Genomic DNA, 26,100 nt, shown 5'->3' on the forward strand with positions numbered 1-26,100 from the left:
CGTGAACGACGAGCCAGGGTGTGGCTGATTGCTTTGTTACGGCATCGTCGCAGAAAGAATGGTCATGATGCCAGGACACGGCACAGCGGCCGAGCAAGAGACGGAATGGTGCTCTGGCCTGTCAGAACGGTCACAGGCTGGGGCTGCATTCGCGAGCAGGCAGGCACGCAGGCGGATTCATCCTGTCCAGATCCTCTTCTCCTCATGGACAAGATGCATGCGTTGCACGAGGGGCAACCGGCATGCTGGAGAGGGCTGGTGCGGCACAAGCAAGGCGAAGAAAGACTGCCCGTCCGAGGCATGACATGCCATGCAACAGCGGCGTCGTTGGTGGAAATCGACGGAGTGTGTCGTAGCGTCGGGTCCCAAACGCTCGCCGTGTCTCTCATCTGCCGTGGAGCTGGGTTCGAGGGGCAGGGAGTGTGGGAACTGTGACTGTGTGCCTGGCTGGGCTGGAGTTGTGCCCGAGTTGTGAAGGCATTCAGGGCTGTGCGAGGTAATTGTGAGCACGTGCTAAATCTGACTGATCCTGCGATATGCAAGGGGAAGGCGCTGGGGTGGCATGTAATCATTGGCCAGTCGAGGAATTAGACAACCCTTCCGGTATAGCGCCATCCCATGCGACAAGATCTACACATATTGGCACATGCATCTCTGGCCTCCCTCCTTGTTCATGCATATTTACGTCCAATTATGGAGAGGATTGCGTGTGCAAGATGTGCTTGACTCCATTCTTTTCTTCCTTCGTCTTCTCTCTCCCTTGCTCTTCTACGGGAACGGTTCCGAGTTGCATTGTCCCCAGCTTGGAATCTGATCCAGTGCGCATCAAGTTTCAAACACCAGATGCAACTCTGTCTCCTTGCTGGAGGCAGCCAGAGTTCAGCCAGAGGGACCGCATGAAAAAGAAGGCATGAAATGGTGGAATTGGGGACAATTAAGCGTGATCTCGCTTGCAGCTAGAGCCTTGTCGCCTGTCTTGGGCATCTCGTTCTAGGCAAGGTCTGTCCAGCCCTTGCCGTGAACTGGTCTGGTCAGCTTCGCCCATGCCGGGAGAGTGCGGTACAATATTTGACAATGGCTTCGCTCTGAAATGGACCATCAAGAGCCTTGAACAATGCGACGACAGCGCGTGGACAGTGGTGATGCAACCTTCCATTCGCTGTTACACAGGCTGCTCGAAGGGAGAGCATGAATGATGATACAAGCCCGAACCCTCGGCGATACTCCGACCTCCCGTGCAAACGCTTGCCAGCAACGAGTATCCAGGCACGACGGGCTTCGTACCTGTAACTAAACCACAACAAGCAGCCTCCCGACCGGCAAATCCTTGGTCATTCCCCTGCCGATAGTCAGGGCCCGTGGACCTCGCAGTCCCCACCTCAGCGGGCAGCCGAGAGAGGGCCACCCCGTGGCATGGCGCCGTAAGCCAGGAACCAAGCCGCGAATGGAGTCGACGGGTTGGCGACAGGGGCGCACCAAGAGGGAAAAAGACGACGAGAGACCCGCTGGAGCAAGGGTCCTAGCAGCACCTAGCTTCGTCTCGGAGCGCCACTTGGGCCGCTGAGGCTTGGGCCTTTAATTATTCTCTCCCTTGTTCCCTGCCGTTCCGTGGCATGGGAGACTGGGATCCTTACCAGGGCCACCTCGTTCTGTCTGGGTTCCCTGGCCACCGGTGCAACTCGGCAAGAGTCATCTGTGTGAGAAGTAAACGGGCATGGATGACTTTTGCGAGCAAGAGACTTCGAGAAGGAAGAAAAAGGGATCGACAGAGCTTGATCAATGGGTACTGTACTAGACAGAGAACAACTCCACGCGGCATGGCATCGCGGCAAGCGATCCTTCAGTGCCATGGCTTGGAGCCATCTTGATTGTGGCTGGACACACCAGATGAGCAAGACACTCTTCGAGAGCCACCGTCATCATCAATCAATTGCGCCTCTGGCTTGTTCGGCGAATCAACCTATGGCCTCGCGTGCGCTCCCAAAATGTCTCTCTCTGCGTGTGGCTTTCGTGCAGCGAATTCCTCAACTCCACGTGGACGCCCAAGAGATGACGGAGAAGCAACACAGCCTTTCGGTTGGTCCAGCGCCCCGAGATTGCGCGTCAGCCATTGTCGATGTTGGACTTTTTTTTTTATGTCTCACAGAGAGAGCTTCTCGCACATGGCTTTCTCGTGTTGATTCATCTGGTCAACTCTCACCTTCGTGTCAATCCCATGGCATCGGGCTCTTTGTTCTCCCCGTCGACTCCATGCCCGCCTCATCTGCCGATGGACCCCAAGAACCTTTCTTGGTGCTTACTTATTGTGATTGCTCTGGAGCAAAGCTTACTGCTCCTGGATCCAAGACTCGTCGAATGAGTTACATCTTGCGCCTTGTCTCATCTCATCTTTTCTTATTAGACTCCTCATCTCCTCCTCCCAAGCAGTCAGTTTATTCGTCCATCACCATCTCCCACTGCCAACTCAACACCACTTTGACTCTGGCTCATTTCACTCCCGTCCTACGATGTTACCATGACATTTCCCCCTTCTCCTTGCCGCCTTGCCTTGCCTTGGTCACGCTTGGCCCCCCCACAACCCGTCACCCGTATCTGACTACTATACATAGTCACAATGCCATGTGCATAGCCCGTGCAAGAGGGGAATTAGTGCTTTCGTAAAAGGATGCATACATAGTACACCTTCGTGCCCGTGTATCCCACAGTTTATCCCGGGTCGCAATCTCCCGTCATGCATCGTGTATGCCAGTGTGTCCAGCTGTCTGTACCATCATCTGTCCATATCCCGCTCCAACAGTCCCTCGACTCACCTGAAGCACCCGCTCGCTGCCGTTGGTGTCTTGTCAAGAGCAGAGGCCAGCTCCTGGCTCTTCCCATGCGCCCACAATACGACAAATCGTCCAGGGCCTCACCAAATTGGGATAGCCTCGCCCCAATTCGGTCGCCATCCAACATGCCTTCCCCTGCAAGGCTCATGATCAGCAACCGTCTTTGTCAAAGTCTGCAATACACCGACTAAATTGGGCGCTTGCTATCCTGTTTCTCTCGTCTATTCATAGCCGTGAGAAACTTTTGGCTTGTTAGACTAGGGAGTCAACCGCAGGTGCTCCATAGTGGCCCTCCAGGTTCATCTCATCATATCACATCACATCCCCCTTCAGCTTCAGTTCGCTCTTCTGGAAATAGCCCACGATGCCAAAAAGGAGGAAACACCTGTCGGCCCCTCGTCGACTCACCCATCCCGTCCGTTTCTCCCGCTGGTGGCCGCACCTAATCGCAATTGGCGTCCGCCACACCTATTTTGCATCCACACTCACCAGTATCACCACTACCGTCCCAGCCGCCCTTTGCCCTACCGCTCACTCCACCTGGTTAAAAAGGAAGCTTACCGGCGCGAGCTTCTCCTGTCTCCCTCGCGTCAACGGGCCCTTGTCATTACCTGACTCTCCCTGAAACGAAACACCAGCCCCGTCGAGAGAAACACCCCGACAAGTTGACTCGGAGGATATCCATTTTCTCTAGACTTGTCGGCATAGATCGTCCGGCTCGGCCAGGGCAAGAGGAATGGCGGACACGCGACGTCCTGAGACATGGTCGCCGGCGGCTCGTCTCGCCTGAATCAATAGACCCGGTGGCTCCTGTCTGGGAACCCGGGAGTTGAAGCCCCGAGTTCAGTCAGTCCCGATGTGAAGGCCTCCGACTCCGAGGTGACACTCTGCTCGTTGGGCTTTCAACTTTGCTTGGCTCTGCTTTACCCTCTCGGTGTTTGCTGTCACCGTTTCCTCAGGTGGCTGAGGTTTACAGGTGACAGTTCCCATGCCAGCGTCTGTGTGTCATACGAGTGTATGATTCTGCACCATCTCCGGCTGCCCTTCGGGCATTCTTCCACATTCTCCCGGCCGTGAGCTCCTTATGGTGAGGGCGAGAGGCTGTCTCCATATGACGACAGGGCCAGGGACAAGACTTTCAACAGTTTTGTCTCGTCTCGCATCGCTCATCGTTCCTGACTCAGAGAGGTGAAGCTACCTTCGAGTTCTTTCACCGAGGGGGTTTCTTCTAGTCTCAGGGCTGATTACATGCCAGCCAGCGTCTTGGCCCATCCTACCTTGCTATCATCATGTAGGTGTGCCCAACCCTCCACTGGCAGTTTGTCCAGTCCCGTGGTGGAATCAGCGCGCCACGGATCAGAGTCGTTTTGTTCTCTACCACCCTCTGGAATGGTGACCCGGGGGCTCCCTCGGGTTTCAGTTTGGCTCAATGCCTTCCGTAAGTAGGGAGGTGTTGGATGGCTGAGCAAGACATGGGGCGAGACATGAAGCACCGCTGGAATGAAGTGTGGGTGGTGACCTCGAGTGATGAGTCCCCGTCGTCTTTCATGAGTCCGGTTTGTCTGCTCTTCTCATCGGCATCGCCCTTGTCTCTCTGGCGACCGTTGCGTGGGGAGTTCTGGTTGTATGAGTTAATATCTATGTAGATGAGACGCTGTGTCATGATCGAGACAGACTTATTTTACTTCAATCCTCTCTTATCCTCACCAGCTACGTCAGCGGGGCTTTAGTCGATGCGTTTCTTGCTGTGAAACTTGTGCGAATAAGACGAGTCCTATAGGCGAGTGTTGATCTGATCGCTTGTGAGTCTCTCGGCTGGGAGATGGGGTGATTGCCGGTCATACTGAGCCCATATCTATTACAATTGTGGCGGAGTTGGGCTTTGAGTGATTTCCTTCGCCAGCATTTGAAAATCCAGAGACCTACATTCTATTCCCGCTTTTGTGGTCTGCTGTGTTGTTACGTGTGCTGTATTCTAGTTCCCGGGTGGTGTCGTCCAGTCATCACCCGCCTGGGAACATTCAGTGTCGGTGCTCTTGGTGTGAGCATGATATCTGTGATATTTCTCTCTCTCTTGGAGACCCTCTGTCGTGCGATGAGTGGTTTAATGTCCTGGTGGTGTGTGTTATCTGATGTTCGTCCATGATTTCACTTCAATCATCATCGAGGATGGGTGACTATAGCTGCTGAACCACTCAGGCCTGACCATATGGCTGTTTCCCGTATGCGCCGAGGACATCATGTACACAAAAGGCACACCAAATCTGCGAGCCTGACACCTAAATGCATCATTGCTGACTCGATTCCTCACATGCCTGGTTTGCTCGAAATTGTGGTTTGGTGTAGGGTAGCCAACCGGAAATGTGCGGGTTGTGGATAGGGCTATATATCTGTCCTGTATCCCGAATAATAATTTCCTGTGGCTTCAATGATAAGTTTAGGAGATTACTTATTATTGTTATTATTGATTTTGCGATTTTTGAATTTTTTTTTTTCATCCCGGGAGCCATGTGTTTCTCGTGTTTGTCACATCTGAGTGTTCGAGACTACTGTTGTTGAAAAGTTCATCAGCGAGACTGGACTAACGAACAAGTAGGGAAATAGGAATAGACAATGACACAAGACAGATAAACCGGGGAAACTAGCGCTTAGTACATGAATACTAATCAACTCAGGCCCACTCCTATTTCTCTTTCTTCACCATTCAGTTAAAGATCATCTGGGGTAGCCCACTTGAGTAGATGTAGGAGCGAATACTAAGAACACACATATGCTCCTACACCGATGCATTCCGGCGCACAGGAACGCCGGATATTTAAACATGGTTCAAGTCCATGAATAACCAAACAACTCCATTTGTGTCAATCTCCCGGGTCCGAAGAAAGTTGGGCGCTCAAAGAGAAGTGAGGTCACTTTGCTCTGGCGGGTTTGTTGTGACGAGAAGAGATACATTGACTACTTCATGTATTAACCACGTAGACCAATGTACACTTCCAGAACCAAGAGGGTCAAAACATCAATAACAGGATCAAGGTGCGAATAAAGACGATATCTGGCACGTCCGGAGACCCACCATCGGCGCCGGGCGTCGGTGCCGGCGACGGCCGGCCCCACCACTAATAAATCGAAGCCACTCGTGCCACGATTTGAGTGAAAAGAAGCCTCATTTGCTCTGAATAAGGTGGGCCCACTGCCTCAGATGCTCCCAGGGTCCCGTCGCGATTGGCCGGAGTACAGGGGTACCTTGGCTCGTTCGATCTCGGTGTTCTGGGCTGGCCCGCGCTGGGAGGATTTATCTGTGGTATCATGACCATCAACCACAGACGGAGGATCAACCTCCATTTCACTCATTGATTATTGAAGCCATGGCTCGCCGACAGCATCTCACCCTGACCTTTGTCTTGGTCCTCAGCGTCTTTTTCACCCTATCATACTTCTTCTCTGGGCCCTCTAGCAGCGCCGCTCCCAAGTTGAACGATGGCCTCGATGTGCCCCTGAAGGATGCCCCTCGATCTGAATTCGCGGCAGACCTTGATTCCCTTCCCTCTGGACTACTCGATGGCGCGTCCATCGCGCCCAAGCTGGAGAATGCGACGCTCAAGTAAGATGCGATGACTTCCATGGTCCAAATCTGCGATGACGTTAGACCGTTGATGATGCATCTGCTAACAACTCTCTTCTTGTAGGGCCGAACTTGGCCACGCGACGTGGAAGTTCCTCCACACAATGATGGCGCGCTTCCCCGACAAGCCGACCAAGGAGGATCGCATGGCCCTCGAGACCTTCATGCACCTCTTTGCCCGACTCTACCCCTGCGGCCAGTGCGCCGCGCACTTCCAAAAGGTGCTTGCCAAGTACCCTCCCCAGACGAGTAGCCGCAACGCCGCCGCCGGATGGCTGTGTTTCGCCCACAACATCGTCAACGAGAGAGTGCACAAGCCTCTGTTCGACTGCGAAAAGATTGGCGATTTCTACGATTGCGGATGTGGCGACGAGGATAAGGACAAGGACAAGAAGAAGGCCGTGGAGGGTGCTCAGGCTGAGGGACCGGCACCCGACGCCGAGCTGCACAAGCACTGAAATCTAGAAACCTAATATTGGACTGTACGAGTATTTTATAGATGGAGACTAAGAAGTCTTGCTGGCACTGGCGGGACCAGGCCGTCCAGCTTGCGGAAGAGGTCTAAGTATACGTGTTCCTTAAGAATGTGTCAAGTTGCTTTCCTCACCCAAGCGAGTGTACGGGACAAAGCCAAAGTTTGTATAGTATTAGATATCACATTGAAATCGTAAAAGCATATTTTACATCGCGTTTTGGTCATGGTTTATCACCAAGACGGAGTGCTTGCATCGCATATTGAATCACGTGAAATATCACGTGCTTCTCTATCCGCCGTGGCGCGGCTGCGCGTTCAGAGCTGCCTTGAGCTTGGCTTGAGCTCCAGCCTTCCCCAAGCAACGAACAACGACGACATACCATCACGACACACCACTCCGAACCACCCGACCGCTCATTTCTTTGAACAATCGAACAGAACAATAGACCGACTGTCATCATGGAGTTTGGCCACGCCGGAGTGCTGAATGAGGGTGCGTTGGGAGCTCTTTCGTCATAGCATGGGGTTGTTGAATGGGAAGCTTACTGACGTTGCTAGATGGAATCCATGTGGACATGGACCGCCTGAAGAAGGGAGAGGTCAAGTAAGTTTTACTATATCCCATTCTACATGTGAGCAACGCTAACCGATGGACAGCCTGGGAACCTCGATGTATGTGCCTCCCTGATGTTGGAACGACATATCTTAACATGATGATAGCATGGCGGTTACCTTCAAGGATGGTGTTATTCTGGGTACGCTTCAGTATTCCTGCATCACTGCCACAAGATATTGACCTTTTTGCGCAGGTGCGGATTCACGAACAACGACCGGTGCCTACATCGCGAACCGAGTGACGGACAAGTTGACAAGAGTACACGATACCATCTGGTGCTGCCGATCTGGCTCAGCCGCCGATACCCAGGCTGTCGCCGACATTGTGCAATACCAGCTCGGACTCTTTGCCATGATGAATGGCAAGCCCCCCATGACACAGACCGCTGCCTCCATCTTCCAGGAGATCTGCTACTCCAACAAGGACCGTTTGTCGTACGTCTTGGCCTCATAACACAACTTGTGGACTGCTCTGGGGACTAATGATTATCAATAGCGCGGGTCTTATCATCGCTGGCTGGGATGAGCGGTTCGGTGGCCAAGTATACTCCATCCCCCTGGGCGGTTCCCTTCACAAGCAAGCATATGCCATTGGTGGCTCTGGATCGACCTACATCTACGGATACTGTGATGCCAACTGGCGGGAGGGCATGGAGAAGGACGATGCTGTCAACTTCGTCAAGGGAGCACTGAGGGAGGCCATCAAGTGGGACGGCAGCTCGGGAGGTGTCATCCGCATGGTGGTTCTCACCAAGGACGGTGCGGACCGACACCTGTATCTCCCTGACACGGACTATGCGGTGCGGCACGAGTGAAGGTCCTGATATAGCAGGACAAAGAAATGTTTGGGAATAATTCAGCATGGGCTGGGCTGATACGGACTTGTCATGACATAAACAGGCCATGAAATCAGGGAGGGACTTGCAGGCTAGACGTCACTCGGCCCTGTACACTAGATAATCGGAATAATGACGATGGAGTTTTTCCGAGTTCACCTGGGGAACTGGTCGTGATCCACCATGTGAGCGGAACGGGAGCGGCATCTAGAGCGGGCCGCGTAGTCTGCGTCGGATCTTGAGAGAGTCCGAGCATCGGGGCGAATAGCAAGAGTCTGCTCAAGGACATGGCAGTGAAAGAGATCCTTCGAGCGCACCGTAGCGCAGATTCAGCATCAAACGTCCAGGATAAGGGTTGAACAGAAGAGAAGAAGACGGGAAAAGGCCAATCTCTCGCTGAAGCTAGAGACGCATCCACGGCTGAGGATCGATCCTAAGAATGGTTCACCGCTCTTCTAGAAAGAGGCTTTGAGCGCGAGGACGAGAATGGCACATGGAGGCGTGCATAAGAGGGTGGGTTGAGGCGGCGAATGGGAGGTCGGCGAGGAACAGACACGCGGACACGAAGAACCTGCCCGCCCAGTGATGTAAGTAAGATTGGGAGTTGAGATGAACAATGCCATGTGCTGCAGGCACAATTGCTGTGTGGTTGATAGGAGACGCTCGGGCTTGTTCGTCTTGACGATATGAGGCTGACTATTCAGCGGTGAGCCTGTCGCATGAATCGGCATTGTGTGTTCTGCGGCAGTTCGGTATCAGGACCAAGGCCGATCACTCGCCTTGCCGCAAAAGTGAGGCAGCTGAATAGGGCACGTGTGGGCGCATGAGACGGAGCCGTGACGAGGAAGATCACTTTGCGGGAGGATTTTGGGGGCGTCACTAGGGGCTGAGGATTGGGCATTTGCCTGGCATCGTTGGGCAACCACGGTCATGTCGCTGGATAACGTGCGCCGAGCGCAATCGCGAGCCTGGCTCCAAAGAGGTTGCAGTGCAGGATCGCGTTCTCTAACAGCCATGCTTATTCGACTGTCTTGGATGCAGTGGAGACTCTTGCGCAGGGGAAGATGAGCTTTTTTTTTTTTCTTTCTTCATTGTCTTTGTAGTTCTTGACAGACGCTTCGAGAACGAAGGGGGCCAGTCCTATGGTCCAGTCCGTGGGTGATGATGGAGGGCATGTTGGTGATAGTCAATGGTGTTGAAACCGGACCCTTGCTCACATGCAGGGGATATATAGCCGGATATACCTGGACGTCCACTCTCCGTTCAAGAGCTTATCAACTCGACACAATGTCAGTTGATTATTCTCCGAGGCGCAGTCCAACAGGTTGTAACCGTAATTCTTGGTTGCATGTCGTCAAATGTTCCCATCAGAGACAGGAAAGGGACCAACTCCGTGTCAACGGTAACATCTCCGGGCCGCGGATGTTTGCCAGTCGGATCCGGCGCTCGCTTGCAGGCAAGGTACCGGGACTCGACCCCGAATTTCGGCCGTCTCCAGGTGCGCGCCTCCCCCTCCCTCCCCCAACCCCCGTCCCAGAGTCGAGGGGAATCTGCCCACGTGCGACAGGGCTTGGCTGCGGTTCGGCCTTGGCTTTTCGGGGGAGCTGGGGAGATGGAGGGGCGTGGTCAGGCGGTTCAGAATGCCTTACGGGGCGTCTCTTCGATCCGATAGCTTTGTAGTTGAAACTCGGGAAAATGAGAATATGTATATTGTAGAGTTTTAAGAAGTCGATGTTTCATAAAAAAAATAGGTGTGGTATTGACTCTGAGAGTTGAGTTGCTTGCAAAAGTCAAGTTGCATTCCTGTCAGGCGCCTGGCGAATCAGGTAGGCGTTCCCTCGGACTCTGAGTGATTTTGGGTATCGACTACGTACCTCTGGAGTAATGGATCCGTAAACCTCCATTGGGCTCATTCCCCTGAACATCTGGCCCATTGTCTGATATAAGCGAAAGGACAGAAGATGCCAGGTATGGTCTTTTATTTCGACTTTCGTAAGGGGCTTCGTGTATTGCGTGTGTATTTGTTTGGGCAGGTGCTTCCCGAAGAAGCAAGTACCTACCCAAGCAAGGAAGGAAGCGACGCGATAGGTAGAAGCAATCAAGAAGCGAAGCAATGAACATGGAAGGAACGAACTGCGCCCGTGACATGAGTCAACATCTCTGTCTCAAATCTTCAATAGCTTCGCATTTCCTCCTCCGCCAACTGCGCGTATTGCAATCCCCACGTTGTCCCCTCTCCTTTCCTACGTTCAGCAGCTTCACTAAGCCTTACTTTACGTACCCTGAGACGTGATTACCGTCCACTCTTGAGCTGTTGATCAACTCGTCTCCATTTCAACTCCACCACAGAGAGCTCGAGCCACAATCGACAGGCCACTTGCCAGACCTAGACCCAGATTCAGATCCAGACCAGTCTCAGCGGACGGGCCGTACGAGTGTCCAAGCAGGCGGGACCAACCTGTTTTCGTCGACCGAGACCTGCTGTCACCCGAAGCCGTGTCATTCGATTCGTTGCCGCTCCCACCTCGAGGTTGGACTGAGGTCTCGCGGCTGGCGCTCGTGGCCGACTTCAGGCGCCAGCAGTGGACGTCTCTGGAGCTTGAGACTCTCACCAGGCCAGTTCGACTGCTAATGCCGCGTTCGACCGCCATTTCCCAGCGGGATCCCGCTCCGTAGACTATCTGACTGCCGGCCCGTGCTCATGACGGCAGAGCCCAACCGTCGACGGCTTCCATCCAGTTGCATTCTTCAACTCCAAACCGCTTTCGAGCCTCCTGCACAACGAGACCAAGCGTAGACGCTTCGGCAAACCCAGCCTCAACGCTCGTCCTAGCTGCCGCCGTTCCTGGGAGCCGCATCTCCGCATCGTGCCATTTCTCTTAAAAGCGCTGATCGGAGGCAGCTCTGGATCTGTTCCCCGCCACACCACTCCGCTCCGCTCCTCGCCTCTCGCTGTCGCCGACGCCTTCGCCGGAACACACGCACACACACACACACCTGACGCCAATTTGCTGACTGTTGGTCCTTTGGATCGCGCTTCACTCGGAGGCCAATTGTATCCGGTCCGTTGGCAACTATTAACCTTGCGACAACTCTGAGAGGCTCTTTTCAGGCATTTCGCACTTTACACCCACATCATATCGGATCGTATTTCGACTCGCATTGCATCTGCCAGCATAACTCAGACTTGCTTCCTTTTTGTTAGCTGTGCTTCATTTGGACCTAACGAGCGCCTGCACTTTTAGATACACGAGGACTTTGGTAAGTGAATTTATTCCTTTGTGTTGATCTCGGGGCTCCATCTTGCGGCCGTCCTCGTCTATCCCTCCATGATTTTCCAACCAATTTCCTTATCCTTATCGACACGACATGGCTGCGTATGTCGTCATCCCCTCCTGGTTCGACTTCTCGGTACTCGAAATGCTGTGTCGAATCGCAGCGCTGAGAGAAGGTGGATGAGGGCATAAAATGTCGCAGAAACGCAGACAGCCGATGATGGGCAGTTACACTGTTTGAGGCAGGAGAGTCAAGGATCGAGTCAGCTCCTGGAACGAATGTGCGGATACATGTGCATTTGCTGGAAAGGATGGTGACGTCGTCAGCCTGCGTTCTGTCAGGATGCGATTTCACAACGCCACAGCATTGCTTTTGGCTGTATCCTGTGCAACGCCTCAGATCACAGTCGCGCCGACAAGATCGCTACAACGAGTCTACATGTCTCCCACCGCCTCGGTCACTCAATCTCGATTAGCATGGAACTTGGTTGAAGCACGCGCCATGATGCTCGCTGCCCATGAAGGGGAACAGCTTATCGACATGGAAGATTGTCTTGGACATTCTTGAGACGGGATGATCGACGACGGATGACACCTCACCCCACTCGAGAATTCCTTCTCTCTTCCACCACAGATTCTACGAGGGAATAAAGACGAACGAACCCAGTTTGCCCGGGACATTGGACACACCCTCAGGAAACTCGGAAAAAGAAAGGGCAGTGAAAAACTCTCAAGAACCCTGAAGGAGGCTTGACAGGCTGGGAAGACGCACCAATCAGATGGGTGACATTCAACACCGAGTCAACTCGTCCATGTCCATTGTCGCCCATCCCGAGTTTTTGTCGGAGAGCCTGAGTCGGCGCAGCACCAATTTCCATGGGCGCCGGCTCCCAAGACGTCGAGCCTCGCCCCCACCATCCGCTCGGCCACCCGCTTCAGCCAGCACATGGTACCCGCTGGCTCACCCACGAGGGCTGAGGGGCGACTGCTGAGGGACCTCTGGTGCGTGTTGCTAGGCGTTCGGGTGCTGGGCCACTCTGGGATGAGCCAGTCACCACCAGCGTGCTGGACGCCCGCCCACTGGACGACACCCACTGGACGACACCCACTGGACGACACCCACTGGACCACTCAACCGCTCGCTAGTCATCATCCACCGCCGCACCAGGCTGACCTTGCCTCTCCTCCTCATCTGGCTCCCATCTCTTGCCTGTCCCTCCTCAGCCTCCAAGTCCAAGTCTGGCTTGTCCCGGTCACTTTTGCTCCACCGGGCCGATCCTATCCCCTCCTCTTCTCTGCCCCCTCCATCTTGGTCTTGATCCTCATTTTGATCTGTCAAGTCGACCTGGCCATCGCCATCGCCATCGTCATCGCCTTGGTTTCTTTGCCTTGCCCGTTTTCCTCTTCCCCGCCGACCGACAGCACCACCTTGCAACATCACCGTTCCTGGACCTCGAGAGCTAATAATATCCCTTCTTTTACTCTCTTGCAGTACAGATACCATTTGCGATATCCTTTTCCTCACTCTCTTCGAGACCAGCGACGACACGCGATACCCCTCTGTTTAACCATCCTAATCTGCATCCCCGCCTCCACCACGATATCTGTCGCCAGATAGCGATGTTATGGCCGCTGTGATCGGCGACTTCGTTTCGGACTCCTCATACTTCCATACCATGATTGCCAACCCCTCCCTCCAACATCAACACTCTCACGACTCGTCCTCATCTTATCGCTCCGTTAGCCGATCGCGACATTCTGCTACCCCGCGAGCCCAACGCACAGATCCCACTGCCGACTTCAGCAACCACAGCAACAACCCCGCGACGACGTGGTCAACCACACCCGCATCCGCTTCGGTGTCGGGGTCTACGCCCGTGCCTGCGGGCCACGGTGCTGCCCACGTGTCGGCAAGCGGCGGAGCCTCACGATTCCCCTCCCCTCCCCCGTCATCATCGCCATCCGCTGCTACCGGCCCTGCTCCCGCCGATAATGCAAAGACCTCGTCTATGGCATCTGACGCGAGGGACTCTGGTCCCCTAGGTCACGAACCGCGATCCGGCCCAACCCCCACTAACCCTGCTGCCCAGCAGCCTTCTCCTGCTTCGGACGACTTTCAAATACCAAACCCCTCGTATCCTCTCTCAAGCGCATCATCCCAAGTACCGGAGCAGACTGTTATTCACATTCGTGACCTTGCACATATTCAGAGCCTGGCCAGTGCCGACTTGCTGTCTGGCAATGGCGGCTCTGGTATTCTCAACGACCCTCCACTTCAGCAGATGAAGTACGAAATCAGTGGGATGCCTATCGGCGACATCATCGAGATGGTTGCTGCGCTCCTTACCAAGATCACCACCACCAATGACCTACAGCACGATGCGATGCAGCGTAATGTTGCGCATCAGCAGCAAGCCAACCAGTCCAGCGACACGAGCGGCAGCTCAATCTCGTCCTTGAGCCACTCGGTTCTTGCTTTCCATGGCAAGAATGTCCCCGCCATCACCATCCTCAGCTACCTGTCGCGAATACACAAGTATTGCCCCACCACATATGAGGTATTCCTCAGTCTGCTGGTCTACTTTGACCGCATGACAGAACGTGTTAACGACATGGTGATGAAGAGCGAGGAGGCGCGAAGGCAAACAGAGTCTCGTCAAGCGGCCTCAGCGGCTTCCCAAGACACCCCCATGCGTGACGAGGACTCGGACGAGAGTGACTCAGATCTGGCGGATGACGATGACGAGGAGATGGTTGACTCTAGCCGGCCCAGCCGTCAGAGCAGCAACAGGGGGACATCTGCCTCAAACGACCACGCTGCTATGGCAACTGCGACATATTTCGTTGTCGACAGCTTCAACATCCACCGTCTGATTATCTCGGGAGTGACATGCGCGAGCAAGTTCTTCTCTGACGTCTTTTACACCAATTCGAGATATGCTAAGGTTTGTGCAAAGCTAGTTTCTGGTTGGATATTTGTGTGCTAACACGGCGGCACTAGGTCGGCGGACTGCCACTTGTTGAACTGAACCATCTTGAGCTTCAATTCCTGCTCCTCAACGATTTCAGACTCGCCGTTCCAGTGGAAGACCTGGAGGCGTACGCGACTATGCTGGTCGAGTTTTACGCTCGTGAGGTGGTAGCCAAGAAGGCAGCAGCTGGGGCTGCCGAATGAAGGGGCTCATGGCTCAAGGGTCCAAGAGACGGTTAACCCTACAGAGCTCCTTTTACTGGTGATGGTCTGATACCGACCCGCCTGCACCACCGGATCTTGACAAAACCGGTATCGACAAGGGACGGGAGGGCCCGACTTGAGGTGAAACACTTCTCAGGTCGGTTACCCAGGGCCAGGGTAGTCTCTCTCAGCGCCACAGGTGCGGCAGCGTGGACCGGGGCCATCTGGCGTAGGTTTTGGCTATCAAGAAACGCCTGTGGCCGATACGTATGGACGATATGGGAAATGCGGACTGGAAACCCGTGTGGATGGATAGATGAATGGGTATGGAAAGGACTGCAAGGGGCGTATGGGCCTACGGAGGCGAGGCGTTCTCGATGGGCTCTTGAAGTGCTCCGAGTGGTGTGTATGACTTGGCTGACCTTTATTAATGACTTGACGGACGACCTGGACGGGCGAGCAGTGGGCTACCCGATGAACTTGTCTTTGCTGCTTAGACTGGGGCTCTTGTTACACAGGCAGGTTGGAGAGGCGACGGAGGCAACCCGTTGGCCGAGGGGACGGGGCTGAAGATGGATCTTGGCGTGCACAGGAGTTCAGGGCGTTCTGGTAAAGAGGCATTTGCTTACTTGGTATGGATCTGTATGAGCTCACTCTACTTGTGTTGTGCGAACCCTCAGCAAGATAGATAAGATTGGACCATTCGGGAGTGTTTGCTCATATGGACTGTGCTTAGATGAAACGAAACGATACGAATGTACTGCTATTTACTGAGCGGACCTGGGGGCATCCCACGTCTCGGGGTGATCAAAGATGGTGACAGCGTCCTTCATCTTGAATCCAAAGTGCCACTTTCCCCAGCCGGGCCAAAAGTTGTCAAACTTACCCTTGCTGTCCCGGTGCTGGGTAAGATCAAACCAGCCGAGACTGCACCGTGGGCTCCACTGCTGGGGCACAACGGAGCACCACCGGTCGGTGCCCGGGAGCTCGCCCTGGGTACCGTTGCCGGCGGGGAGCGGAGGCAGGACTAGGGTCGACTCGATGCCGATGTAGTTGGACCAGTTTGTCTGGAAGGGGAACGACGGGGCGAACCGGAGCGGTTTGAACGTTGCTTGGAAGAACGGCGTCGCGCTTGGGGTCGACGACTCGGTGGCCGGGTCTGAGTCGTGAGGGTATACTTTTATGCTGGTTGAGCCGTCGGGGTTCTCAGACCAGTCGAAGTGGGCGAGATGCTTGGGAACGTTCCAGTCTGATATATCGTCAGTTGTAGTCAAATGTTATTTAGAGAGAGGTGACGGACTCCTTCTCCCGTTGTAGCAAGTATGCTTCTGCGAAACATAAATCCTAGTAATCCTTGGATTCCTCTTCTTGACCCTCCTCCCATCCTTATCCTCCCTCTCATACTCGAACCCTCCCGGCGCGAGAATCATCTCATCGTACGGACCCACGGGTGAGTCTGTATACCGGATGAACTGCACCATGCTGACGCCGCCGACGTGCCTGCCAGATTCTGGCGAGGCGTAAGCGGACTGGCCCTCGAGGGGTGAGTACGCCAGCGAGGGAAGCTTGTTCTCGCCTTGTGATGCCGAGGTCCAGAATGGAAAGGCGTAGACGTCGCCTTTGAGGGTCCATGGCGGGGGTACAGAGGGGATGCGATCTTCGGAAGTCATGGTTGTTGAGTTGCTCAAGTCAGTAGAGTGAGCTGCTGTCGCGTGTATATATATATATCAACAGCATCTGACATAAGAAAAGAATGATGATGGTTACAACGGTGGCGTTTTGTGCTGGCACCTCAGAAGAACCCCGGTAGACACTTTTTGGGGTTACCCCCCATCATCTATTCCGTGCCGCAGTGATGAAAAAGGATACACCATCCCACCATCCCTGGCTTCCAGCCGGTTGCTGTTAGTGACGAGCAAGCTAAACGGGGGCGGTTTGTTCCTGCCAGGTATTTTACTACTGCTTGTACGGAATATGTGAGACATGTCTGAAGATATGACGTCCTTGTGCATCGTATCGCCTAGCCACACCTGAGATACTCAAGACATGGTCTCCCGCATGGTGATAGTCGCTTGGCAACAGGTAACCCGCCAGTCCAGATCCAAAATACTTGCCTATTAACACTCTTTTCGTCTCAACGAGTCAGTATTGGTACAGAATGGAATGCCATGGTTTATTAAGTGAGGACGTCCCCCCAGGGACGCCTCGCTATTACTGCCTTCATGACTATCGCGTTACTCTAAATTACATGGCCCATCACCTATAATGGCTCAGCGAGGCAGGATGGTAAAAATTGCCAGTGAATTTGATAGAAATCTTAAACAAATAACACTACCTACATAACGCCACATCAAACACACAAAAACTAACACAACGACTTGTCAGGCCAAAGCCTCATCCTGCATGCCAGGGGACCTTGCTGTGGAAGTCTCCCCTTCTCTGGCACCACCATCTCTCCGCTGTTGATGGTAATGTGCAAGCCTTCCAGTTCATAGACATTGACCTCTGTATCTTGGCCCCCAAGTACCGCAAACTGCAGCCTTTCTTCGAGAAACGGCACCACATGCTTCGGATCCAGGCTGGGGATCTCTCCTGCTCCCACTAACTTCACCAGTGCCGCTGTCAGAGGTGACGATCCAGCCATCAACGACCTTGAACCCGTTTGGTGACGAGTTCCCATGAATGTGACCTTGGAAGCTCGGTTTCTGGAAGCCAGCCATTGGCTAGCATCTATTGGTGGTGGTCCAATAAAGAAGAGAAGCTGGAAGTTGCCTGCGAACGCCTCGATATTGACTCGCGCGTTAATAACCCAATCCATGTACCGCCCATTCTTGATAACTGCTGGGGCTGGCGGATCTGGAGCATTGTCCGTGACATCGGGTCTGATGCCACTCAGGTGCCCACCCCTCGCCTTGCCATGCCGCTTTTCTTGCGCGGGACCCTGAGTGTGTTGACTCCGTTCCAGCGCCGCGATCCAGCCCCTATCTCCGTACCACTCCGTGATTTTCCTCGTCAACTCGTCACGAAGTTCGTCCTCCTTCTTCCCAGAAGCGTCCGTGTCGGCATAAGAGTACCCAAAGGCTTCCGTGGTCCTTGCCATGTCCGAGTTCCAGAACGTGCCATCCTCCGAGGCAAAGAATGGGGTCAGCGGAGTTGTAGAATCTTGCATTTCGCCCGCAATAGATGTAAAGGTAGTTTCACCAGATGGCATCGGGGCCATCCACGCGTCTGGATTTAGTATCTGCCACATGGCCAACAACCGATCTGTCATGGTGTGGTGGAGGATGAATAGAGGATCAAACGAAGATACGGGTACATATGTCATGTGGCCCTTAAGCCCACCATGGATGTGAATAATGTCATGGATTGATTCGATCGAGTCCGCCGCTGAGATGTTGTTAGTTACTGACCATACCTTGGTCCCGAAGTCGTTGAAGGTTTTCGAATTAGAAAAGAGGCCAAGCAGACGTTGCTGAATCTCGGGCAACGCGACTAGAAGGGCCGTATTGACCAGACTGTTGTTCGATGGAGGAGCGTTTTCGCTAATATTCACATTTGGAGCTCTCTTTGTCTCATCCCAGGTGTTGAGCTACCTTTATGTTAGCTGCGTTGATCATATTGGTGACTCAGGTCTTACCGGGGTCCAGATGAATGCTTCTTCATCTTTTGGGTGAAAGTAGTATGAATATAGAGGATTTCTGACGAGCTGGATACCTCGAGGACCGTATTGAGAGATGGTAGCATTCCAAAAAACTCCTGGAAAATGCTCATCTCCTTCGGGGGCCTCCAATGACCAATCCCAGTACGGCATGCGGAAGCTACGGGCAGCATCTTGATATGCTTGCCGCTCTGTCCCATTAGGAAACATGCCGGCAATGGCATTGGCTTTTTGGTACAGTTCTTGCTTTTAAGAGTGTAAGTAACGGCGGTGAGCTGACTGGGGAATGCCTACCTCAAAGAGGGCGAGATATGGGCGATGCCATGTGGAAAACAGAACCGAGCTGTGCATACAGTATCCAGACATGTTGCCCCCCTCCACAGACTCGACACCGCTCCATGGTTCAAAGGGAACACCGTGGATTCCTACTCGCGGATACAAACACAAATACACGTTAGCATAGCCTCTAAACATTGTTATATCCGAAACAGTGTCACGTACCGGCAATCTGGTACCACGACCTGGGATCGTCCTGACTGGTGTACTGCAACATACTCAGGGCCAGAATGAACAAGTCCCATTTGTAGCGGTCGGCCTTCATCTCTCGAATCTCGTATCTCAGGGGCATTGTGCCATTTCGAATTATCGGGAGCGGCTTGATGACCACGCGATCGCTGGTGTCTTGCCTTCGAGTCAGGGATTGGATGTCGGCGCCGTAGTTGTAGGGCTGTGCCGTAGCGAGGATGCCAAAGAGGCCCCCAAGAAGGAGAATATCACGCATGGCTGAGGTGTAGTTGGGAGGCGAAGAGTCAAGTTGGGAGGATTGAGGAGTGTGGAATTAAGGAGGGCAGACAAGAGAGTAGAAAAGGAAAGAGAAAGAGCGATATCGAGCTGGGGTTCCCTCCTTCCAATGAGTGAAACAAAAAGGGCCAAGACAGAGGCACTGCTCTTCGAGTGAAAGTTGGAGTCGAGTTGTACGAGGTTTGAGAGTAGAAGTCCAACGAGTATAGGTCGAGTTGGAGATGGGACAGGTTCAGTTGAGGCCTCTTCTGCTGAATTAAGCAGAAGACTTTTCTCGGCCAAGATAGAATAAAAGGGAAGAGACAGAGAGAGAAGGAGCAGAGGTGAGAAGCACGGGATGTTGGAGCGCACTGCTGATTTCTCTCGGCCTTGTTGGCGGGAAGGTGCAGCCCGTCCCTCAAAGTCCGTGCCGCGGAAGGAGGTTAAACTGGTACTTGCACTACCACTGATGAACGGATTTTTCTTGGAAATAAAGGAGGTTTAACTGAATCAAGGGGGCAGAGAGACTGGTATATATGGACTTTAGAACGGCGGTGTGTGCTTGACAACTTGTCACCGCCGACAACTTGGTTGAGAAGCTGTCACTGGAGATGCAATACTATACCCGAGAGACTCTTATCAAGGTGATACCAGGGCTTACGGACACTAGAGTGATGAGATGGCATTCCGAAAGACTCGCAAACAAGAGAAAAAGAGACGCAAATGCAGAAACGTAGGAGCAGCAACGAGCCATTTGATATCCACCTCACATCATCCACGCGGGCATCCATCGTCTTCTGCAAGGTACACCTCCAGGTAAAGTAGCATAGCACAAGACGGCTTGTTACATGCTTCTCCTCCCCAAGAAGTCGCAAACCCTCTCTCTTCTCCCTCAACCGCCATTCGCCATCTCGACGGCTGCTTGCAGCTGCCCTACACGCTCCGTGCAACCTCATTTCCCAGAACACAAACCACAAACCTGCCCCCTTTGACCTCCACGTTTTCCCATGCGCGCGTTTGCTCGGGGCCGACCGAGCCGTGGACGCTTGGTCTTCGCTTCCGTTGTTCTATGCTGTCCTCTGCTCAACATGGCACGGGAGGCGGACTGGGTAGCAGAAGAGCGTCATTTTTTCTCGGCTTAATGACTTGCTGGTTTTTGTTTGAAGATGAGACACGCGTTGAGTAACTAAGGGGATCTGAGACGAGGCCGATAGCGTATCAACGAATGCCAACTCTTGGTTGCCTCGATATCCCCTAAACCAACTTCAACGGGCACTGTAGACTCGCACTAATTCATCACAAGGAAGACAGCGAGACCTCCAGTTTGGTAAATAATCGTGGTATTGACATGCCATGCTGTACAGTCGTAAAAACACACCCCCTCCTATCAACCCCTGGAGGCAAATGTATGGAATAGGTAGCTCCCCAACAAAAATGATCAAATTAGCAAAAAAAACATACACATCTATTTTCCAACCCGAACTCCGTCTAACGACATGGGCCTCATGGGCCCCTTGCGAGGCTCGTCGGTGCGGTCCACGCGGTACTTGAGCTTGATGCCCATGGCTGCCAGCTCGACGTCGAGGTACTTGAGAGCGCCGGGGACGACAACCTGCGTCGTGTGATCGCCACCTACCCAAGAGTTGCCCTGGCCGTCCTCCCAGATCTCGCCCTGGATCTCGGTGAGGTCGATGCCCTCGGCGTCGTCCAGCTTGACGGCGCAGTTGCGGCATCGCACAATGCTGGCCGCCTTCTTCTTGCCTGGTGCAAACTGCGACACGGTGGGCTGCACAGAGAGGAACGAACCGCAGCGGCGGCAGATCCACGACCTGGAATAATCCGAACAGTTGAGGAGACGATCCTGGAGCAAAAAGGCCGTTCCGTGAGCCAACAGCGCATCACGTTCCATCTCTCCCACACGGATACCACCGCCCCTCTTTCGGCCCTTGATGGGCTGGCCTGTTGTCGGCACCACTGGACCAGTGGTTCGCACCTGGTACTTATCGTTGACCATGTGTCGCAGACGCTGGTAGTAGACAACTCCGATGTAGATGTCAGCTGCGAGCTCCTCTCCCGTAATGCCCGAGTACATGGGCTCATTGCCGTGGTAGTTGTACCCGGCCTTCATCAGCTGGTGGCCAAAATAGTCCGCCGCAGTGTTCTCCTCGTCAAACTTGAACGGTGTCGAGTCTTGCGCAAGGCCATGCAGCGCGCCAGCCTTGCCGGCGAGCGATTCCACAAACATGCCTATCGTCATACGGGAAGGGAAAGCGTGGGGGTTAATGATAATGTCCGGTTGGATGCCAGTCTCCGAGAAGGGCAGATCCACCGTTGGCCACTTTTGCGAGGCGACACCCTTCTGTCCGTGTCTGGACGAGAACTTGTCACCGATGATGGGAGATCGGGGAACACGGAACTTGACAGAGATGGTCTGCAGAGGCTCGTTGCCGGTTTCGGCTCCGATCAGGCGGACCTCTTCGACAAAGCCCGTCTCGGCATCCTTGTACTTTTCGTAGTGAGTGATGCCATCCAGGTTCACCAGCTTGCCATTGTAGTCGGGCGTCACCGTGTGCCACGCGCAGATTACATCTCCCTCCTGGATCATGCGGCCCACGTGAGGCAGGCCGTCGTCATCCAGCATTCCCTGGTATGACGCGCTCACATAGCTGTGTGGTGCGAAGCCAAAAGCCTTGGTAACACTCTTGGTGGCCTTTGTTCGCGAGTCATCCTTGAGCGAGATCTTCTTGGTCTTGTAGATGGTACCATGTCCAAAGCCACGCTCATGGGCGCTCTTGTTGAGAATCATGGCGTCGTCCATGTCGTATCCAGTGTACGAGATGACAGCGACAACCGCGTTCATGCCGTTGGGGAAGTTGTCGAAACCATATGTGTTGTGAAGAGGCGCTCGCACGACGGGTGTTTGTCCAGTTTGTATGCGGTATGACTTGTTGTCGGTTCGGTAGCGAAGATTAGTGCTGGGGGTTCCCATGGTTTGCTTACCCATCTGACACTGGTACATGTTTCGAGGTGACTGGTTGAAGTCCGAGAAGGGGGTCATGTTGGCGAGAATCGACAGCATGTTGGTGGGATCAAACTCGACGTGCGTAGACTTTCCAGACTCGACCTCCTGCGGCACCACGGCGATGGACATGTAAGGCTGCTCGTAGGGACCAACCCAATCCTCCTTCTGGAGAGGGAGGTACTTGACGGGTCGCACCATTCTCGCAGGCGTAGATGTCATGTAAATGCCGGGATAGGAGCCGCCATGAGACGGAGGAACGTAACCAATCTCCAGTTGCAGAGGCACGCCGTGTGTGCCCTCAACCTTCCAGTACCGGAAACAATCCGCGATTCTGATCGACTCCTTGGGAGTGCAGAAACCAAGAATCTTGCCGTCAAGCATGACCACGACATTCTCCTCGGTCGAGGCTGACGAAACGTCAACGATTCCAAGCTCGGCAGCAAGAGCCGCGATATGGGAGACGTCGACCGAATCGGTCATGATCTTGCACTTGTGCGCAAGATGGTTCAGAAGACCACAGGGCGCACCATCAGGCGTGTGGACAGGACACATGAAGCCCCATGATTCGGGGAGCAGCTTTCGCACAGCAGTTGTCTTGAGCTGGGCAAAGAAGGCACCTCGATGCACCATGCGGAAGTGACTGATGAATCGCAAAAAGTTGAGCTTTTCAGCCACAACTGTGAAACCTGCAGTCTGCTGAAGATCGAGTCCAGATGGACTCTGCATGTTACCCGTGGACAAGAAATACTCCAGGGCATTTCCGAGATTCTCGTTGGCCTTCCGGAAAATGTTATTTGGGAAGTCCTTGCGGAAATCTTCAGAAGTAAAGGGAACAGTTGGATGCCGGCGGAGGTAATCTCGCAGGGACGCGCGGACGTTAACGCTCAGGAACTCATCGAGACGCTCCTTGAGGATTTGACCATACAAGAAACCTCCCAGCAGAATCTCCTGGTTCTGGACAGCATCGGGGTTGTCGACAGCGCACTCGCCAGCGACGAGCGCATAGAGCTTGCGGATCATGAAGAGAAGCAGCTTGAACTTCTCATTGTCCTGCTCCTCCGTCACGTCGACATTTCCGAGATGAACCAGGACAATTCTTCGGAGGAATTCGGTACCAACGTCGAGGTTGGACATGGTGTCAGGAACTCCAAGCACAACCCGGAATTTTTCACCCAGGTACGCCCTCGTCTCCGACTTGCTGTAAAGGTTGTAGGACTTGTACGTCCGCAAAAGCAACTCGATTCGGTCCGTAAGGAAGGTGTTTTCGGTCGATTTTGATCCAACAGGGCCAACCAGACCCTCAAAGATCTCGCGGTCGTTGGTCTCGACGAGCGCCTTGAGGATCATCATGACCGGAATAAGATACTCGTTCTTGCGCCATGAGAAACGGAAAGTCATGTTTCCATCGTTGAGGTAGTGGAGAACGTTGGTCTGAGACGTCTCGTCGGGTCGAACTGCGCGGAGAATAATACCGTACGGGGTGTAGCCGGGGCCACGGTTCTGGAAACTAGGTCGGTTGATGGCCATGGGGAAGTTTCTCTTGTTCAATTGCAGCATTCGAATGATCTTTTCAATACCGTTGACGATAAAGTAGCCACCCAGCTCCTCGGACTCTTCTTTCCGCTCAACGAGAAGGGCAGGCGAGTTGCCCTCAAGATGGCAGCGGTTGGACTGAGGAAGCATTAGCAAGGCGGTCTTGGGGCGCAAGACCAGGCAATCAAACCTTGATCATGATGGGCACCTGGCCAAACTCGCGGACGAATTCAATGGGATCGCCACCGTTGATGCGGTATTCGAGGGTAGCTGAGAGCCTTCCTCGATATGTTACGTGACGCTCTCTGCACTCGGCGGGAAAGATTTGTCGGTTCCGGGCCATCTTGTTAGAAGGCGGAACCTGGGGTTTCTGGAGAAAGACATCCTTGTATCGAATGGTCAGGCGGTTCTTGCCTTGAGGTCCAGCCCGCTCGTCACCGTCGAGAAAGGTCTTGGTGCCAATGTCGGCCAGACCATGCGTCAGCAAGCCAGGCTTGCCATCGTCGCGGAAGAGACCATTGAAGGACTCAATATGGGGATCGATGGCTAATTGAAGGGCAGGATACGCAGTGTGATCCTTGGGAGGGTTTCGGAAGAGGTTCTCTCGGCGGAGAGTGTGGTACTCATGGTCCCATTCGGTGTTGGTGGCTGAGGGCGCCATGGTGAATCGGTGAAGTCGGATTCAAGACTTTTGTATGCTTGGGCGTTTGCGACGCTCACTTCGGCCGCTGAGTAGAATAATCTCAGGGATGGAGTGGAATCGGATCAATCGCAATTATCAGCCGCCTGCAAAGTCTTGTCTAACACGAGTAATCGCGAAGAGTGGTAGACATTCGCGATCAGGCGGCTCGCAGAGGAATTGAGGCTGTCGCAGACAAGCAGAAAAAAAAGGCGACCCAAAAAAAGCGACGGGAAAAAAATTGCCGATAAGCAAGCGGAGATAAGATACGTTATCGATTAAGGTGGGGTGAATGTGGAAGCTTGAGCGAATGAGGGGCAGCTCCATCTTGTAGGCCACATGAAGTGTCTCCAAAGCGACTCGGTCGTCTATCAAAACAACCCGGCTCTAACAGCTCGGGCGCTTGTTAGATGAGGCAGTGAAACCATCTGAAGATCGCCATTCGGATCTTCTCTTAACGTCACACCTCGTCAAGTTGCAGGCTAAGTAAGAGGAGAGCTGGCCTATGTTTCTGCAGGTGTAGCATGACAGGAATAATCCGATAATTTGATAAGAGGAAGAATTCGTCTGATAGCTTGCGGCACAAGACTCATGATGCGGCGTTAAGGAGAGAAGGATTCCGTTTCGGATATCAACGAGGCAATGCTGAATGATGACGACGAGTTCATCTGACCATCCAAGTCACGAGGCCTCCAGTGCAAAGGTTGTTGCCGCTTGTGTTGCCTGGAATAGGTAATTCCATGGCCTCGAGAGCGTTAGAAGCCTGGAGCTGTTGCCTGGGATGGACATGCAGACCTGTGGCTGACTGGAACTCGGAAGCTTCAAGATGGGGGCCGTTTTCCGACATGACCGATCCAGCACCGGCGCAGCCAGCAGGCAGCGGAGGACTCCGTCTTATTGCTCAGAAGCTTGCAGCATGACCCGCAAGATGCGCGCTGGTGCAGGACACAGCAGTAACCTCCTGCGGAGCTCTCTCCAGACAGATCAATGAACGAGACAACAAGGAGATGAGGGGCTTATGCTCATGATGGATGCCAAATGAGAGCTCATTGTTACCCAGCCACCACCTCCATCATGAACAAGGCCGACAGATGCACCCACCACGGAGCCCTAGGAGCTCTAAGTAATGGTTTCCCAACCATGGCTTTGCTCGCGAATCACGAAAGATGCTGAGCGTGAGGCACAAAGCCGCCGAGGCTTGATGCTTGCAGGGACTGCAGCCCAACCTGCGTTGCCGGTGGTGCACAACTTCATCGCATGCGCCCCTCGTGCACGCTTCCCTTTTCGGATTATTGATGCTGAGCGAGAACAAGAGGCACGGCATCTCGTGAGGAGAGAATCTTGGAGACTGGTGGATGAGATGTGGATGCTTGTGTTGCAGGACACCTGACGGTGTCTGGCTTCGGTTAGGCCATTTCGCCTTACCCAGCAGTCTATGCCAATCGGAAAACGGAGTCTCGTTGTTGCACCAAGAAGGAAAGTGGACGATGGAAGTCTTCTTTGTTTCTATTTCTAAACATTCGAGTTTCTTCTGTTGTTGTTGTCTGACTTGGGGAGGTAGGTCAGGTCGAAAGGGCAGGAACCCACTTGATTTGGACAGCC

The 26,100-nt window shown here is 53.7% G+C and overlaps 6 protein-coding genes across 6 annotated transcripts; 3 read left to right on the top strand and 3 right to left on the bottom strand.

Annotated features, from left to right (window-relative positions):
• Positions 1–6,193: 6,193 nt before the first annotated feature.
• On the top strand, positions 6,194–6,908 carry NCS54_01026800 (Sulfhydryl oxidase; the record flags this gene model as incomplete). The annotated part of the gene is made up of 2 exons (XM_053155583.1): positions 6,194–6,429; positions 6,515–6,908. The coding sequence occupies 2 exons, from the start codon at positions 6,194–6,196 to the stop codon at positions 6,906–6,908; spliced, it is 630 nt and encodes a 209-aa protein (XP_053011558.1).
• A 476-nt stretch (positions 6,909–7,384) lies between these two features.
• Positions 7,385–8,355, top strand: NCS54_01026900 (Proteasome subunit beta; the record flags this gene model as incomplete). Its single annotated transcript, XM_053155584.1, has 6 exons — positions 7,385–7,418; positions 7,484–7,529; positions 7,583–7,597; positions 7,646–7,680; positions 7,735–7,975; positions 8,037–8,355. 6 exons carry the CDS (start codon positions 7,385–7,387, stop codon positions 8,353–8,355), a joined length of 690 nt encoding a protein of 229 aa, XP_053011559.1.
• Positions 8,356–13,276: 4,921 nt separating this feature from the next.
• On the top strand, positions 13,277–14,826 carry NCS54_01027000 (Hypothetical protein; the record flags this gene model as incomplete). The annotated part of the gene is made up of 2 exons (XM_053155585.1): positions 13,277–14,596; positions 14,653–14,826. 2 exons carry the CDS (start codon positions 13,277–13,279, stop codon positions 14,824–14,826), a joined length of 1,494 nt encoding a protein of 497 aa, XP_053011560.1.
• A 767-nt stretch (positions 14,827–15,593) lies between these two features.
• NCS54_01027100 (Hypothetical protein) lies at positions 15,594–16,496 on the bottom strand (the record flags this gene model as incomplete). Its single annotated transcript, XM_053155586.1, has 2 exons — positions 15,594–16,075; positions 16,127–16,496. The coding sequence occupies 2 exons, from the start codon at positions 16,494–16,496 to the stop codon at positions 15,594–15,596; spliced, it is 852 nt and encodes a 283-aa protein (XP_053011561.1).
• A 695-nt stretch (positions 16,497–17,191) lies between these two features.
• Positions 17,192–19,265, bottom strand: NCS54_01027200 (Tyrosinase; the record flags this gene model as incomplete). Its single annotated transcript, XM_053155587.1, has 4 exons — positions 17,192–18,415; positions 18,464–18,730; positions 18,779–18,909; positions 18,986–19,265. The coding sequence occupies 4 exons, from the start codon at positions 19,263–19,265 to the stop codon at positions 17,192–17,194; spliced, it is 1,902 nt and encodes a 633-aa protein (XP_053011562.1).
• Positions 19,266–20,729: 1,464 nt separating this feature from the next.
• Positions 20,730–24,480, bottom strand: NCS54_01027300 (DNA-directed RNA polymerase subunit beta; the record flags this gene model as incomplete). The annotated part of the gene is made up of 2 exons (XM_053155588.1): positions 20,730–23,957; positions 24,010–24,480. The coding sequence occupies 2 exons, from the start codon at positions 24,478–24,480 to the stop codon at positions 20,730–20,732; spliced, it is 3,699 nt and encodes a 1,232-aa protein (XP_053011563.1).
• Positions 24,481–26,100: the final 1,620 nt, after the last annotated feature.

This window comes from Fusarium falciforme, chromosome 8, assembly GCF_026873545.1.
Source record: "Fusarium falciforme chromosome 8, complete sequence".
Lineage (NCBI taxonomy): Eukaryota > Fungi > Ascomycota > Sordariomycetes > Hypocreales > Nectriaceae > Fusarium > Fusarium falciforme.